The sequence below is a fragment of the Sceloporus occidentalis genome, unplaced genomic scaffold (genome assembly GCF_023333645.1).
Source record: "Sceloporus occidentalis isolate IW3139 unplaced genomic scaffold, rSceOcc1.0.p SCAF_48, whole genome shotgun sequence".
Classification (NCBI taxonomy): domain Eukaryota; kingdom Metazoa; phylum Chordata; class Lepidosauria; order Squamata; family Phrynosomatidae; genus Sceloporus; species Sceloporus occidentalis.
The window spans coordinates 2,057,665-2,072,216 of record NW_028317028.1 but is presented as its reverse complement, the minus strand read 5'-3'; the positions used below and the strand labels follow the sequence as shown (position 1 = coordinate 2,072,216).

Below are 14,552 nucleotides of genomic sequence, written 5' to 3'. Positions count from 1 at the left end.
CAATGCAATTTACCCCATCAAATCATATATTTTTGAAAACTAGACAGCCCAGGGTATTCCAAATGCTAGTATTTTAACTCTTTCCATGCACCATATCTACCACCAGTTTTTGTCAAACTTTGTGGTAGTCATTTTTTTGCATTTGGTTTTCCACACACATTTTACTTCAGGTATGAATTAAAAAGTTCTCGTTTATGTCACTATCACAAAACACCCCAATATGTGTTCAGCAACATCTCCTGAGTACAGCGATACCTCACATGAATGATTTTGCCTGGCCGTTTGGGGGCAAAAGGGCCACATTTGGGGCATGCGCATTTTTCAATGTTGAACTTTGGCATTTGGGGATCCACTGCCCATGCCCTATTTGGTACATCTTTGAGCCGGGCCATTTCAGTGTGCCCAACAAAACCATATATTTTTCAAAACTAGACACCACAGGGTATTTTAAATGCTGGTATTTTAACTCTTTGCATGCACACATTTTACCACCAGCATGTTTTCAAAGTTTGCAGTAGTATTTTTGTGTGTGTATTTTTCCCACACACACCTACTTTATGTATGAATTTACAGCTCCTGGTATATGCCGCTGTCACACAACACCCCATAATGTGTTCAGCAACATCTCCTGAGTGCAGTGATACCCCACATGCATGGGTTTGTCATTTTTGTGGGAACTAAAAGGCCACATTTGGTACATGTGCATTTTTCTAATTGGAAATTAGGTGTGTGGCCATCCTTCCCCCGGTGTTAATTGGGACCTTGTTGAACCCGGCCCATTCAATTTACCCCATCAAGTCATACCTTTTTTAAAAGTAGACACCCCACGGGCATTTAATATGCCAGTATTTTAACTCTTTCCATGCGAGAATTGTTTTAAGCTAATATGCTAATTTTAGGACTTGCTCACAAAAATATATTTTTTATATATATATTTTTTTTTTTTGTCTTTTTAAAAAAAAAAATTTAAAATTTTTTTTCAACTTGGAGGTTCCCCTGATAGTGACATCAGTGGGAAATGATTTTTACATTTTACTAGTTTTTTACTTTTTTTTCTAATTATTAATTTTATTTAATTTTTTTTATTGATTTTCACTAATCACACTGTGATTAGAAAGCTGGGTTCCATTGACTTGCATGGTGAATGCAGTACCTGTATTCAACCTGCAAGTGGAGCCAAAGTTCTCTAGATGGTCTGGACCATCTAGCGAACTTTTAAAATTTGTTGGTTCCTGTTACAGGGCAGCGGCCATCTTGCTTGATGGCGAAGATCATCGGCAGCTGCGGCTGTGACCGCTCTCCGGAGCGGTCACAGCCCATCGAAAGGTAAGTGTTTGGTGTCGCTGGATGCCTCCTGATCGAGGCATTCCAGCGACACCATTTAAGTTTAGGAGGCGATCGTCGATCGCCTCCTAAACGCTTTTAAAATGGCGGATGTTGACGCCCCGTGGAGGGGCCTGAGATGGCCCCTTCGTTCCGATTGCGGCGTTGCTGAATGCCTCGAGGTCGAGGCATTCAGCAACGTTTTTTGGGTGCAGAAAGCGAAAACAGATCGCTTTCTGCACCCGTTTAAAGACGTGCCGGTCCTGGCACGTCAATTGTCGTAAAGCACATGCTTTTCCGTGTCGTGCCAGGACCGGCAATTGTCGTTAAGGGGTTAAACTGATTAAATTTTAACCATTTAACATAGGAATTTTGCATGACACCCGTATTTTCTTTCTGTTCACAAACCACCCAGCACAACTTAGTTCTTGCTAAATCTTTCCACATAACTTGCTTAGTTTTAAGGTCTCCACTGATAGGTTAAGATTGAGGTTTGTTTTTTGTTTACCGTAAGGCAGTGATATTACGCAATTTAAATGCCTTCACAAATCAAGTATTGAAATACATTTGGTCATTAAGAAATTACTTTGTTTTCAGTGTGGATCATGTCTAAAAAGTGATTTTGATGCAGTGTTTTAAGTGGTCTGCACAGCCCCCCATATGCATTTGTCCCTTTGCCTGCACCCCAGCTATTTTCCATGCAGGTCTAGTTAGACAACCCTCCCCATACCTATGCGTGGAAAGAGCTGTCGTTATCGTCAATGGGAACACTTTCCTGCCGGTGTTTGGCAGCCAGTTGTGACAATCATTGGATTATGGAGGAGAAGGATAGCAGCAATTAACATGTTTTTACCATGTCTCTGTTGACCCTTAATGTCCATGACATTAGTTTGTATATCTAAAATGTAATATAAGATACATAAAACTTCTGAAATTTTCCGTATTTTGGATTTGTATTTCTCACATTGCATGTTGTTTTTCATTTCTTGCCGAAGTAAGCTGCTGCAGAAGAAAAAAAACTATTTTGTTATGTGGTATCCCTCAAGTTAGTTTAGCTGGCCCCCAATTCAAATTTACTTTTTTCCCCTTAAAATTAGTGGGAGGGTGTTACATTTAATATATAATATTTAGGGAATCGGTCAGCTTTTAGGTGGTTGGAAAGATTTTTAAAATGAGTCAGTCACATTTTATAGATATCCACTTTGCGCTTTGGAGTCTTTTATGACCCTATGAATGTATATCGGCACAGTGGAACCCCTGTGGTATCTCCTGTTGGGATTCCCCAGTACAGCAAGCATGGGAATCCAACAGAGCGCCCTCTGATTACTGTGTGCAGCCCCATGAAATCTCTGTCAAAGGGCTGCAGCATACCCGCACGCACACTCACTAATTGCACATGGCGCGATCAGCCAGTGAGTTAGGCACCCCTGAGAGTCCTTGCCGGCGATGTCATCACTTCCATGGCAATGTATTGTGAAAAGCCAATACAGCCCTTCATAATGCTTGGTTAACAATGTGAGCTTAAAATTCTTTTTCCACCTTAATTTATCTTGATCTATTTAGTGAAAAAAGGTGGCCTTATGTTTATACAGCCTCAGCAAAGATGGATGTATATAAAGTACTTATAAGACTTTAATAAATCAAGTAACTTACTGCTTAAGGTGCTGCAGCATAAATACCCACTTAGTTTAGGCTGCTGCCTGGGAAGCACTCTTATTGAACTTGGTATTTCGTGAAATATACCGTATATGTGTAATATGTATAATATTACACATATATGGTTTATTTCACGTAATACCAAGTTCAATATGTATAATATACACGAAACCTTGAAATTAGAGAGGAAAAAAAACGTTTGTATCGTCCATTTTTAGTCCCTTTTTTGTATGTTTGTGTAACTTAAAAACATTGCCAAATCTGCATCATTTATTTCTCTTTTGTTTTCATCAGAGTACCATTGGAGAAAGATAATTCTGAGGAATATTTAAAGAGGGAAGCAAGAGCAGCACAGATAGCTGAGGAGATTGAGTCAAGCTCCCAGTACAAAGCCCGTGTTGCCTTGGAAAATGATGAACGATCAGAAGAGGAAAAGTACACCGCTGTTCAACGTAACAGTGATAGAGAAGGGCACCCTGTAACTAACCGGTAAGCTAATTAGTAGGGTTCTTTCTGCATTCATTTCATACTACTTACAGATGTCATTTTGAAAAGGCTTCTTTGTGTTTTTAAGAGAGAACAAATACATTCCTCCTGGACAGAGAAATAAAGATACAATGTCATGGAGTAGCCATGGTGGGAGACAGAATTCCCCAAGAATGGGTCAGTCTGGATCTGGACCACTACCATCAAGAACTAGTTCCCATTCTTCGGACTTCAGTCCTAGTTCTGGAACTGACCAAAGAGTTGTCAATGGAGGTATGTAATGAAGCACACCGTTGCCTCTAAAGAACAGCTTTTGAAGTATATCTTTTGATTATTAAATACTATCCCAAACCAGTTTTAATGTTCAAATGCACTTATGTTCATTGCATTTAACAAAAATAAGTTATGAGTCTTGGTTGTTTGAAGGGTTTTTAAAGTTTGTTCATGTGAGAATAATGAAGTTACACGTACAAACCCAGAATTGAGTGTGAGGAACCATATACCCTACCTTGTTATAGTTTATTTTTTTCTGTTGACCTATTTTTTCCCTCCCTTCATCCCATTTTTTCTTTTTTTTTTTTTTTCTTTTTTTCTTTTTATTATACTTTCCTTCATCTCATTTGTTCTGTCAGGTGTTTCCTGGCCATCGCCTTGTCCATCTCCTTCTTCCCGCCCACCTTCTCGCTACCAGTCAGGTCCCAACTCTCTTCCACCTCGGGCAGCCACCCCTACAAGGCCGCCCTCCAGGCCCCCTTCGAGGCCATCCAGACCCCCGTCTCACCCCTCTGCTCATGGTTCTCCAGCTCCTGTCTCTACTATGCCTAAACGCATGTCTTCAGAAGGTACAACACCTCTGTTTTTGTTTTTTTTTGTTCTTGTAAAAATCCCTTCTTACCCTGCATCTATGCTCACGGCATTCTTAGGGTTTTAACAATAATCACTTACATATGTGGCCTCAATGTGTTGCATGCTTGTCAGACCTTCTCATTGTAATCTTTGTAATTGGCTTAAAGCGTGTTAAAATTGGATTGTAGCCATAAGACTTCTATTTATGTGTCTGCATTATGATTTCTGCAACTTAGAGTTAACTAGTTGGTGTGTTTTTATTTTATTGAACTGGTATGTAGTGTTTTTGAAAGTTTCGCTTTGATTTTAGTTACTTGGGCATCAGGGAACTTCCAATGTACTGTTTAAGATGCTTCATTGTGATGCCTTCTAAATTCTTTTTTTTTGGATTTGCTAAAGGTTATTTTGCAACTCTGGTCATATAACTCTTGAGACAATCTCTCAATATGCTGGTTATGTTCTCTGATCAGTGTGCAATATGTTTAAGGTAGGTTGAGTGGGTGACATGTATCTGGTTACAATCACTTGCATATACAGGTATGTCTTGTATCATTTTGCAAGAATATCTTGACCATGAGGTAAATGCATTGTAATATAACATATAGGTGCTGCTGGTGGACCAAAAAGGTTTCGTTGTCTGAGAAAAGAGCTATAGATAGAGAGGAGGTTAGGGGTGTGGAAGCTGAGCTGAACCTGCAGCACACCAACAGAGGGCGGTATGGTGGGGATTCATTGCTAGATTATTATTATCTTTTATTTATATAGCGCCAACTGTTTACGCAGCGCTTAATACAATTAATATATTCAAGGGGTATGACAATACATATATTCAAGACAAAAATTGACAGACTAAGACAAACCGATACATTAGGTGGAGAGAGCCCGGCTCGCAAGTTTACAATCTTGAGATAAAGGAGACTCTAAATGTATGGTCAGAGAAGTAGGACTTGAATCAGGAGATGTTTTGTTTTAATAGGTGAGGACATTATTAGTAATGTTGCTCAGGGCAGTCTCTCTTTCTGTGCAGATCTCTCTACTGAAACGGCATTTTAGAGGGTCAATCAGAGCTGGATGATGGAAGATTGGTTGTAGATTAAACATTCCAGTAGGCGAGGCCAAGAAGATGGGAATGTGGGATTATATAGTTTATCACAGTAAACAACAAGGAGGGTTTTGTCTAGTAGGTTGGACTAAGAAAACGGAAAACACACAAGTGGCTAACATGCAGTTGTCTGAAAACATTATCTGAACAAACTTTAAGAGCATTCTACAATGTTTTTGAGAACTTATTTGATGCTTGTCATTTCAAAAACAATAAAAGAGAGAAAAAGTTTAAAATAAATTGACACCCGAAAGAGAAGTCCCACGATATGCCTTTTATCTCCTTTATGCCAGAGTGGCATATAGGGGGTCAAAAGGCATTTCTGGAGCCAGAGTGGCATATAGGAGGGTATAAGGCATTTCTGGGGGCAGATGTGCATAACTGGGGGGCAGGTTGTAATAAAAACAAAATTTTTCTCAATCATAGCTTTTATTAACAAACAATTGTTCACATAGTTTACATGAATTAACATTTACTGGTAAAACTTTTTTCCTATAGGGTCATCTTATATTCAGGCTTTCTTTTTTTTCCTTAATTAATATTCAGATTTTGGGGGGTCGTCTTATAATCAGGGTAGTCTTATAATCGAGCAGATACGGTATTTCATTTATTAGGGCCTTTTAACACTTTTGCTTTCTGGCATTTCAATCCAAATGTGATAAAAATAATGTTTTATAGTTTGTACGGCAAATAGTGTGACTCGGGTGTGTATAAGGGGTGTGTGTGGTTATAAGAGCTTGGCCGCGAGATAAACTATATGGGGCTGGTCTCCAAATGTTTCCAGGGTGGCTTTTCATTCCCAGTTCGGCCCTGGGGATGTCTAGTGTACAGGTTTTTCTAGGTTTGCAGAGTGTTATAGGTAGAGGGAGGAATAGTTGTAAGGTGCGACAAAAAGGAGGTCATTGAAAATTGTCAGACCGTACAGGAGTGGGAGAAGACAAGTCTATTTGGTAGTGATTACAGTGCACGGGGGAGGTGGCAGCAGGGAAAGATGGATTGTCAACCGGTGTGTTGGAACCCCCTTAGATTAATGTGGGCATAGCAGCAAAGAGGGAGTGCAGCAAAAAGATCAATACATTGGGATGTAAGAGTAGGGAGTTGGTGAGTCACACACATGGTGGTGAGAGGGGATGAGAGATGGGCAGAGTGAACTTCAAAAGTTATGGGGATTGGTGGTAAGCACTAGAAGGTGCATTGGGAGAAGCATACAACACCCCATTCCATGTTAAAGATAGGAATATGGTGGGAGGGGACCTTATGGGATAGGGAATCTTGGGATGGCCTCACCTTCTATGACCTAATTAACTACACGTTGATAAATATGGTCAGCATGTGTGTGTAGAACATATTTAACCCCTTCATTCCCCTATAGACGTACCGGGACGTCCAAAAAACGCCTATTAAGAATCCCCTATGGACGTTCCGGTACGTCCAGCCCTTCTTGCAGCGTCAGGGACGTTTGACAGCCTGGACTCCCTACTGACAGCAGAAGCCGGCATTGCCGGCTTTCTGCTGTCCGATCTCCTGTAACAGCTTCCGGCATGAAAGCCGGTAAGCGGTTACACTGTAAACTGCCCGATCAAACGCGCGATCGGGCATTCCCTTCCTCTAACCGTTTCTGTATTAAAAAAAAAAATATAAAAAATAAAAAAAAATAATAAAAAAAAATATATATATATAAAAAAAAAGATAATAAAAAAAAAATATAAAAAAACCTTACTTCCCATTGCCCTAGCATAACATCTAGCCAGTATAACCCTCGTTCACAACCCCCAAACCCGTTAAGCCATAGGAATAAAAAGTATACAAAATTGTACACCTTATAGTATGCTCCCTGGTGCTGGGAAAGTCTGGAAAATCTATATAAATTAGGTATTTCTGAAATCAGAACACCTGAATTGATAAACTTGGAGGGGATTTTCCATCACTTTACCTAATTTTGTGAGGATTCAGAGAGAAAATGTAAAAAAAAAATTAGTTTTTTTTTCTAATCTTCACTAGTTTTTACTAAATTTCTCATTCTAAGTTTTCAGCTAATCATCCAACTATGGTATGAAACGAAAGCTCTATCTCTCCTTGAAAAAACAATATATAGTTTACATGGGTACACTATTCACAGGAAAGGAGAATCATCGTTAAACCGACATAGCGCAAAAATGGCAAAAATGCTCCGGGCTTTGAGGTACCAAAAACCCCTGGGATTGAAGGGGTTAAAAATAACAAATATTTCTGGGGAAAAGGTTACATTTTACTGCAAAGAACAAAAACACCTATTTTGAGAGTAAAGATTGCACCTTGAAGGGAAACCTCAATCTATATTAAGCTTGTGTATTTTCACATCAGAGGGAAGAACTGATTTCTACTGTGTTCTTAAAGTGCGTTTGTTTCCTAACTTTGTCTTCCTTGGCTTTGTTTTCCAAGTGTGAAGAGCACTATTTTATCTGGAGTTGCTGGTAATTGTGCTTCAAACACAACTTGACAACTCCCAAGTTATTTTGCATTTGTTTGTCAGTACAAATGTTAAATCACCACCAACAAGTAATGATTGTCTAACATTACTGTAAAGTGACTGCTTTTAACACTTTCGGCATAGCTGCTTGATTGCATTGTAAGTATTTTGTTTCAGAATATAATTTTTCATGGAATATGTTTTGCCCTTCCAGGACCTCCAAGGATGTCTCCGAAGGCTCAGCGACATCCTCGTACCCACAGGGTTGCAAATGGTAGAAGTACCATGTGTGGAGGTCTAGAGTTTGTCTCCCGCAATGAATCAGGAGAAGTTTCTGTCCCACCTGTTGCCCGAAACAGTTCTGGTGGAACTTGGTCATCGGTAGTTATTGGGGGTATGTTTTTTTGTTTTGTTTTTGTTTTTTTTCAAATTTTAGTGTTTGTTCAGGATTCATTTATTAAAATAAATTTATAGTGGTAGCTTTCCCAGTGGTATCTTGATAACTATATAGTTTTAGTATATTAGAAACAGACTTATTTGAAATAATAGTAAATTATGACACTCTGGAGTATTACTTTTTCCACCTATTTATAAGTATAGAATGTGAAAAATTGTTTAAGCTGTAAGTGCACTTTAGAGATGTGAAGCTGATGAGTGTAGGTATGGTGAAGGACTTACACACTCTCCTCTTCATATGACCAGAGAAGTGCTAAGGTAGGCAGAGTATCTCGTAAGCTCACGTATTCTGCGGGACCCCACCGTAGTAGCTGCCCCTTGCATGGAGAGTGCAAGCTGCAGTGAAGACAGGACTGTATCTGAGATGAGGAGAGGGCAGGAGAGAGAGGTCATGGGATACAGGGATAATGTGTGTTTGTTAGGGGGAGAGTACTAATTTTGTGTTGGTTACGGGGGTGGGGTGGGGGGGCTTTGTATAGTAGAAGAAATACTGCCACTAAGTCTAAGCTCACCCCTGCATATGACTGCATTTGTTATGGCACTATCACAATGAAATTCAGTTTCACAATTCTGTATTGCGTTCCAACTGTAAGTAACTGTAAAAAAACTTAAATAAAAAAAAAAAAAAAAATTGCATTTCACACCTACACATTAAATTGCCATTCTCCCATCCTTTTCCTAGTTCAACGACTCTCTCCCAAGACCCACAGGCCTAGATCCCCCAGACAGGGTGCCATGGGAGGTGGTGTCCCAGGTCCTACCCTGAGCTCTCCCCAGTCTGGTACTCTTCCCCCAGAATCTGTTACCATGCCACCTCCTGCTGCTTCGCCTACACCTGCCAGCCCTGCCTCGAACAGAGCAGTTACTCCATCTTGTGAAGGTATGTCTTATAATAACTTTTCAGTCCGTTAAGCTGCTGTTGGCACATCAGCAGCGAACGGTATAGTGTATGCAAGAGAGCAACGCTGTTGTAAAACACTTAAGCACTAAAGTGAATTTTTGTTTTCCCTTCCTCGTACTGGATTTGATTAAACAATACACGTATTACAATAACAGTTGTAGAGCCATCGTGCACCATTGCAGGTGTAGCTCTGCATAATTCAGCTCCGATTAATGTATCCATTCAGGGGCAACATGTCACGGCTACCGCTATAGCATCGTTTCTGATCCATAGACCTATCAAGCAATATAAGATTTTATTAGCACCTAATAATTAGGTACAAGCACGTTCATTTTTGGTAAATAATTTTTTGTTAATATGGGCTGTGATTCATTGTGAGACGGAATATAACAAAAAAAATATCTTTCAGCAAAGGATTCAAGGTTGCAAGACCAGAGACAAAATTCACCTGCTGGTGGCAGAGAAAGCATGAAACAAAGTGAATCTTCTAGCTTTAACAAACCTGAAAACAAAGGTGGGTACTCTGTGCTAAAATGGAAACACTAATGCATTTGTTACTACTTGGAACTTAAGCGCTGGAGGAATTCAACCCTCGTGTCGCTTCATCTGATAAAGTGAAAAGATAACAGAAATGTTCGTTTTTGGTCTTGTGGTTACCATATGTCCTGCCATGTTATTGAAAAGTATGTAACAGATGCGAATCGCTGAAGGAAAGGTCAGCGTGAACTATTGCATTCGTCCCTCTGTTCTCATTTTATAAAACTGATTTGTATTATATTTGGGTAAACCTGTCAAGCCAACCATAATCTCAAGAACAGAATTTAAAAGGCATTTCACACATATGTACTTTCATTTAAAAAGAAATGATACCATAGATTTAATAAAGTGTAAATCTTACTCTATTAACTTGTATTTCTCTTTTAAAGGGGTACCTATTTTATTTTTGCTAGTTTTTCCATGAATATTGCTTGTTAGTATTGGTCATTTTATGGCATATGATGCATTTGTCCATCTCATGCATTCTGATGATTAGCTCTATTTTCTCTTAAAGTCGTGTCTCCCATGGCATCAGAACAAAGGAAACAACTAGATGACTTAAAGAAGTTTAAAAATGACTTTAGGGTAAGTAAGACTTGCCAATTATATAGCAAACATCCTTGTGGGGGGCAATGCCCCCCTAAAGGGACCGTCTAATGTCCCCGACACTCCTACTATATAACAAGAATAAGGACATAATAGAATATGCATTCTTCTGGAAAAAAAACGCACTTACCTTACACTTACCTGGATCTGTTCCCGTGCTGCAGAAGCTTCATTCTTCCTCCATGATCCGACATTTCTTGACACTGCTTGGAGCTGTAAATCATTGGCAGGGAAGTTCTTCAATTGAAATCAGCGGCATACTTCCCTGTCTCTGATTAACAGCTGAATCCGCTAAACAGCAACAGGGAAGTACTTACATTGAAATGATTCTAAAGGCTTTTACCCATGTACACGCAGCGCTGGAGGTGCCTCTCCTGCACAGAATCTTGTGTGTGTGTGTGTGTGTGTGTGTGTGTGGTGGGGGGGGGGGTACGAATACATTTTAAGAATCCACCCATGCTTTTGCAAAATAGACTACACAAAAGGGACCACTATCATATTCACTTTATTTAAACATTCTTTTGTTTCCAGTTACAACCTAGCTCAAGCCCTGATTCTATGGATCAGCTTCTCTGCAAAAGCCGAGACAGTGGAGAGAAGCCTAGAGAACTTATGAAGGAGAAAGATTCATCTGCAAAGGAATCTGCCAGTGAAAGTGGCAGCAATGCACCGACAAGCAATAGCAGTAGCAAACCTAGTAGTCCTAGCATCTCACCCTCCATTAGCAGCAGCAGCTCAGAATACAAAAGAGGTCCAGAAGTAACTTCACAAGGTGTACAAACCTCTGGCCCGGGCAAACAAGACCGTGATGACAAGGAAGACAAAAAGGAAAACGCTACAGAGTGAGTATTGCTGTAATAATTCCACCCCACACTCTTTCTAAACAGAATTTAACCCCCTGGGGTTACTTACCTAACAACGTATGTACAAAAATGCACTGTTGCATCACAGGCCTAATATTTGGTTATAAAGTTACTTTTGGTGTCTCCACCAGTGGGAATGACAGACTAATGTTTCCTCTTTTGACCCATGACACATGGAGTGATCCTGCAGGCTCCGTGGGTCTCTACCCAAAATCAGTTTAGGACTATAAAATATGCAATGACCTTTCTTCATGGCATAGAGGTTTCCATCACTGGTCATCAACGGCCAGCAATAAAAAGCAATAATCATCCAGTCTATGGTGGACACCGCAGCCTGTGAACTGTCAGAATCATGTTCAGTGTCAAATATCAACAACTAGTTTAGTTTATAGCCCCTTATGATGGAGTTTTCTTCTTTTAACCCCTTCGTGACAGGCTGATTTTACTTTTTGTACCTTTTTTGCGCTGCTCGTGTTTAGCTGTGATTTTCTTCTTTCCCGTTTACTGAACCCACACACAGGACAAGAAGGGATTTCTTTAGATGACATTGTTTTGATTGTATCATATTTACTATTAAAAAAAGTATAAAATATGGTGAAACATTTAGGAAAAAAAATGACTGTTTCTAACTTTTAGTTGAAAAATCTTTTACTCATCTATAAAAGGTAATAAAAAAAACTGCTAAATAGATTCTACTATTTGTCCTGAGTTTAGAAATACCCAATGTTTTTATGTTTTTTTTTTTGCTTTTTTCTGCACGTTATGGAGCAATAAGTACAGGTAGCGTTTTGCTATTTCAAAGCCATTTTTTCCAAATCTGGTCATTCTTCCCCCATGTCCCATTTCGGGTATATTTGAAGCCGGCCAATGCAATTTACCCCATCAAGTCATATATTTTTGAAAACTAGACAGCCCAGGGTATTTCAAATGCTAGTATTTTAACTCTTTCCATGCACCATATCTACCACCAGTCTTTGTCAAACTTTGTGGTAGTCATTTTTTTTGCATTTGTTTTTTCACACACATTTTACTTCAGGTATGAATAAACAGGTTCTGGTATATGTCACTATCATAAAACATGTGTTTAGCAACATCTCCTGAGTACAGCGATACCTCACATGAATGATTTTGCCTGGCTGTTTGGGGACAAAAGGGCCACATTTGGGGCATGCACATTTTTCAATGTTGAACTTTGGCATTTGGGGATCCACTGCCCATGCCCTATTTGGTACATCTTTGAGCCGGGCCATTTCAGTGTGCCCAACAAAACCATATATTTTTGAACACTAGACACCCCAGGGTATTTTAATTGCTGGTATTTTAACTCTTTGCATGCACACATTTTACCACCAGCATTTTTTCAAAGTTTGCAGTAGTATTTTTGTGTGTGTATTTTCCCCACACACACCTACTTTATGTATGAATTTACAGCTCCTGGTTTATGCCACCCCAATATGTGTTCAGCAACATCTCCTGAGTACATTGATACCCCACATGCATGGGTTTGCCATTTTTGGGGGAACTAAAAGGCCACATTTGGTACGTGTGCATTTTTCTAATTGGAAATTTATTTTTACTAATCACACTGTGATTAGAAAGCTGAGCTCCATTGACTTGATGGTTGAATGCAGTACCTGTATTCAACCCGCAAGTGGAGCCAGAGTTCTCTAGAGGGTCTGGAGACCATCTAGCGAACTTTTTCGTCTGTTTTTTTCCCCGGACCGCCACCATCTTGCTGATGGCGAAGCTCACCGGCACCGGTAAGTGTTTGGTGTCACTGGATGCCTCCTGATTGAGGCATTCCAGCGACACCATTTAAATTTAGGTGGCGATCGTTGATCGCCTCAAACGCTTTTAAAACGGATGTTGACGCCCCGGGGAGGGGCCAGAGATGGCCCCTTTGTGCCGATCATGGCGTTGCTGAATGCCTCGGTCGAGGCATTACAGCAACGCCGTTTCGGTGCAGAAAGCGAAAATAGATCGCTTTCTGCACCCGTTTAAAGACGTGCCGGTCCTGGCACGTCAATTGTCGTTAACGACTTGAATTTCGGTGACGTGCCCGGACCGGCAATTGTCATCAAGGGGTTAAATATGTGAGAACATGCTTTGTTCAAAAATATGAATGAAAATGCAATTTTGTAATTCTTGCTTGCTTTGTTTTTCCCCCTTTTGAAAGACAAGTGAAAAAATCAACACTAAACCCCAACGCAAAGGAGTTTAATCCACGATCATATGCGCAGGTAGGTGTCTGCAGTCTGTTATAGCCAAGTATAAAGCTTCTGGATGTTGGAACATAGATTATTTTTAGAGACTGTAGTGCAATGACCAAAGTGAATGTAATAGAGAGCAGCATGTTGTGTGGTTGTTGTTGGTTTTTATTTTTGTATTATTTTGTTTTAACTACCCTTGTCAAGCTGGTTGGTTGTACTTACTCATACGTTTAAAAAGGAATGAGCTGATCATGTGCAGGAGGTGCACATAACTATTCATCCTGTTTACATGCTTTTGCTAAATATCCTTTGCTAACGCCAGTAACCAAAGAATGCATGCACCCAGTAACACATAGTAAAATACATCGGAGACCATGCAAAATGCTCCCCAGTATGAATTTAATATAAAAGGACAACTGTTACCCCCTTTTCTTAACAATTTATTCTTACCTTGGCAATGTTAACCTATGGTATCTGTCTAACAGCCTAAGCCTTCCACAACCCCAACATCTCCTCGACCACAGGCACAGCCTAGTCCATCTATGGTTGGTCATCAGCAGCCGACTCCTGTATACACACAACCGGTTTGTTTTGCACCCAACATGATGTATCCAGTTCCTGTGAGCCCTGGAGTTCAGGTATTTTGAAACATACCCTAAATGTATGAATGTATGTTGATTGTTGAATCATACCAAATGATCCTCAAGGGACACTCCAGACGTTGTAGCAGTGTAAATGTGTATAATAGCTAAGTGTTACAAATCCCTCCATGCATTCCAACTCCTATTTGTCCTCAGCTAGTCCAGGTTTGCTCCAGTTCAAGGGGGGTCTATCAATGACCCTTCAAGCTCAAAAAGCATTCCCATTGGTTTCAGTAGTAGCACTCTTCTTCCAGTGGCTGGCTCCTTCAGGCATTCAAAACTGGCACAGTAGAGTTAAGTTTTTTTTTTTTTTTTTGTTTGTTTGTTTTTTAATTTTACCAGAATAATGAAATTCAAATATTTCCACAATACTTTGCTTTTATCCTGTGGTGGGACTGCAAGGGGCACAGGTGTTACCTTAAGCAATTCCAGTGTGCTCCTTAGTTTGCCGGGATGTATAAAATCGAACTTGATTT

General features: G+C 39.9%; 1 protein-coding gene across 3 annotated transcripts in view; it reads left to right on the top strand.

The window, feature by feature from the left end:
• Positions 1–14,552, top strand: part of LOC149289071 (ataxin-2-like) — a 32,559-nt gene that overhangs the window by 8,780 nt on the left and 9,227 nt on the right. For all 3 annotated transcript variants that reach the window (XM_089491051.1, XM_089491050.1, XM_089491049.1), the window contains 10 exons: positions 3,274–3,468; positions 3,554–3,738; positions 4,098–4,307; positions 8,077–8,256; positions 9,001–9,198; positions 9,629–9,733; positions 10,271–10,341; positions 10,894–11,204; positions 13,402–13,465; positions 13,921–14,073. In XM_089491051.1, coding sequence (XP_089347177.1) covers positions 3,274–3,468; positions 3,554–3,738; positions 4,098–4,307; positions 8,077–8,256; positions 9,001–9,198; positions 9,629–9,733; positions 10,271–10,341; positions 10,894–11,204; positions 13,402–13,465; positions 13,921–14,073 — 1,672 coding nt within the window. The remainder of the gene's footprint in view (positions 1–3,273; positions 3,469–3,553; positions 3,739–4,097; positions 4,308–8,076; positions 8,257–9,000; positions 9,199–9,628; positions 9,734–10,270; positions 10,342–10,893; positions 11,205–13,401; positions 13,466–13,920; positions 14,074–14,552) is intronic.